The following is a 2,571-nucleotide window of genomic DNA, read 5'->3' as shown; positions in this document are numbered from 1 at the left end:
AGTCCCTCCGCTGGTTGTACTGGGCAGCTGGCCGAGGTGACGCAAGGCCTGGCCAGGGAGCCCATTCCGTCCCAAAAACGGAGAGGTTTCCCCCAGCTCTGCTGGGAGGGGGTGTGTTGGCTGCTGTGGGGTGAGTGTGGGGGTCCCCGTTCCTGCTCCCCACACAGAACCCCTGCCCTGGTGGGCTGCAGTGGGTGACCATGGGGGTCCGGAATGTGATGGATGACCAGACTTTGATGAGGGTGACTGTGGGGGTCCGGGATGAAGTACGTGACCGCAGGGGTCTGGGATGTGATGGGTGACTGTGGGGGTCTGGGATATGATGGGTCACTGTGAGGTCTGGGCTGTGGTGGGTGACCATGGGGGTCCGGGATATGATGGGTCACCATGGGGGTCCGAGATGAAGTGGGTGACCGCGGGGGTCTGGGATGTGATGGGTGACTGTGGGGGTCTGGGATGTGATGGGTGACCATTGGGATCCAGGATATGATGGGTGACGGTGGGGGTCCGGGATATGATGGGTGACCGTGGGGGTCCGGGATATGATGGGTCACCGTGAGGTCTGGGCTGCGGTGGGTGACACAGTGGTGACACAGAGGTGACACAGTGGCCCTGGGCCCTGTGCAGGTGACAGCTCGTGGCAGCACCGTGCAGAACCAGGACACTACTGGCACGTGACCCCATGGGTCCTGCGGGACAACCAAAAGCTCAGCTTGGCAGAGGCGACCCAGGTGAGCCCCCACCAACTTCCCTGAGGTCCCCTATGCTTCTGACAGTGTGGGGGGGCTGCCTGCCCCCCAACACCTCCCCCTGCCCCCTTTTCAGTGCAGGACATGGTCCTGGTGCCATGTCCCTGGAGGTCCCAGCACCCAGAACCCAAGGGGCAGTGGGAAGGGGGGCATCTCAGCAAATCCCCCTTGCTCTCCTGATGCTGGGAGGGACCTTTTTGGGCCGGGGTACCCACCCTGAGCCCCTCCCGGCTGGGGAGGAAGGGCCCTTCCCACCCCGTGGCCGTTGGGAGTCTCTCCGACGCTTCCGCTGCGCTGCACCGGGCAGGAAGCGCGGGGGGACGGGGTGGGGGCCCCGCTCTGTCCAACCCCCCCTTCCCCAGCACAATGAGCCCGGGAGGGAGGGACATTTCCTGTAGGGAGCGAGGGTGGGGGCCGGGCTGGGCAGGGGATCCCTTCCGACCTCTCCCTCCGGGCACGTGCCAGGGCCAGGCAGGTCCCCCGACACCCCGCGGGGTCACGGTGCTTCTGAGGGTGTGTGGGGATGGGGGGAACACACAGCTTGGGGCAGGGGGTCCCCCCCTAACCATGGCCTGTGGCAGGAGGGGTTCCCCACCCAGCTGAGGGTCCTGCTGGAGCTGGAGGGGATGAGGCTGGTGCTGGAGCTGGAGCAAAACTGGTGAGTCTGCTGCTCTGGGGCAGAGCAGAGATGGGAGTGGGAAGGGGGTCCTGGACCCACAGAGGGTGGGGGTCCTGTCCCCATCCATGATGCGCCTGGAATGGGGGTCCCTTATTCCTTGTCTCCATCCATGGCACGGGTGGGTTGGGGGTCCCGGGGTACACCTGCAGCAGGATGGGAGGTACTGGGGTCCCCGATGTGTGCTCAGGGCAGGGTGAGGGGGTCCCTGCTGTGGGGTGACACGAGTCTCTGGCAGGGAGCTGGTGCAGGGCAAAGGGGCGCTGCTCTACTACCTGCCCAACGGCACGTGGGTGATGGAGGAGCCCAGTGAGGAGGTATGGCTCAGCTGTGATGGTCTCCTGAGGTGTCCCCAAGCTGTCCCCATGCCCCAGGGGGACCCCAGCTTGGGGCTGGATTCTGAGCCCCCTCTCTGCTGCAGGAGAACTGCTGCTACCAAGGGACAGTGCAGGGCTTCCCTGACTCCTGGGCCAACCTCTGTGCCTGTGCCGGACTCAGGTGAGGCCCCGAGCATGGTGGTCTGTGAGCCCACTCCCACTGTGCTGCTGGTGGAGCAGGCTCCATCTCCCAGCTCTTCTCCCCTTCCCAGTGGCCACCTCCAGCTGTCAGAGACCAGGAGCTACGAGCTGGAGCCAGACAGCGACCCCTCAGAGCAACACGTCGCGTTCCGTCCATGGGCGGTCCGGGTGGCACCACGGGCCTGTGGGCAGGACCCCCTGAACCCCCGCCCCAGGGCAGAGGTGACAGAGCCTCCCAGGCCACAGAGGGTAGGTCACCTGGGGGGGTCTTGCCCCACGGGGAGGGTCCCTGTATCAGCACTCTGACCCCGCTCTGTCCCCAGGGCAAGCGGGCAGCAGCAGAGCAGCGGTTTGTGGAGCTGGTGATGGTGGTGGACCACGCTGCGGTGAGTGCTGGGCAGTGTGCTCAGAACAGGGGCTGCCCCCTCCCCAGCCACCCCCTTGACCCCTGTCCCTGTCCCCCCAGTTCCAGAATTACCCCAACCTCCAACGCGTTCGCGTCCGGGCCCTGGAAATCGCCAACCAGGTGGACGTGGTGAGTCCCCCTCGGCTCTGTCGATCCCAGCCCCGTGCCCACTGCGATGCCAGGGGTCTCTGACCCCTCTGTGCCCCCCCAGTTCTTCCGGCC

General features: G+C 65.9%; 1 protein-coding gene across 1 annotated transcript in view; it reads left to right on the top strand.

Annotated features, from left to right (window-relative positions):
• Positions 1 to 200: 200 nt before the first annotated feature.
• LOC115307904 (disintegrin and metalloproteinase domain-containing protein 15-like) overlaps positions 201 to 2,571 on the top strand; it is a gene marked incomplete at its 3' end in the record, with an annotated part of 36,318 nt that continues 33,947 nt past the window's right edge. The window contains exons 1-9 of the mRNA XM_029964044.1: positions 201 to 282; positions 628 to 731; positions 1,331 to 1,407; positions 1,664 to 1,742; positions 1,847 to 1,923; positions 2,015 to 2,192; positions 2,267 to 2,329; positions 2,410 to 2,478; positions 2,561 to 2,568. Of these exons, the coding sequence (XP_029819904.1) occupies positions 201 to 282; positions 628 to 731; positions 1,331 to 1,407; positions 1,664 to 1,742; positions 1,847 to 1,923; positions 2,015 to 2,192; positions 2,267 to 2,329; positions 2,410 to 2,478; positions 2,561 to 2,568 (737 nt within the window). The remainder of the gene's footprint in view (positions 283 to 627; positions 732 to 1,330; positions 1,408 to 1,663; positions 1,743 to 1,846; positions 1,924 to 2,014; positions 2,193 to 2,266; positions 2,330 to 2,409; positions 2,479 to 2,560; positions 2,569 to 2,571) is intronic.

The sequence above is a fragment of the Manacus vitellinus genome, unplaced genomic scaffold, assembly GCF_001715985.3.
Source record: "Manacus vitellinus isolate BGI_N305 unplaced genomic scaffold, ASM171598v3 scaffold_106_pilon, whole genome shotgun sequence".
Lineage (NCBI taxonomy): Eukaryota > Metazoa > Chordata > Aves > Passeriformes > Pipridae > Manacus > Manacus vitellinus.
This window is presented reverse-complemented; position numbering and strand designations above follow the sequence as displayed.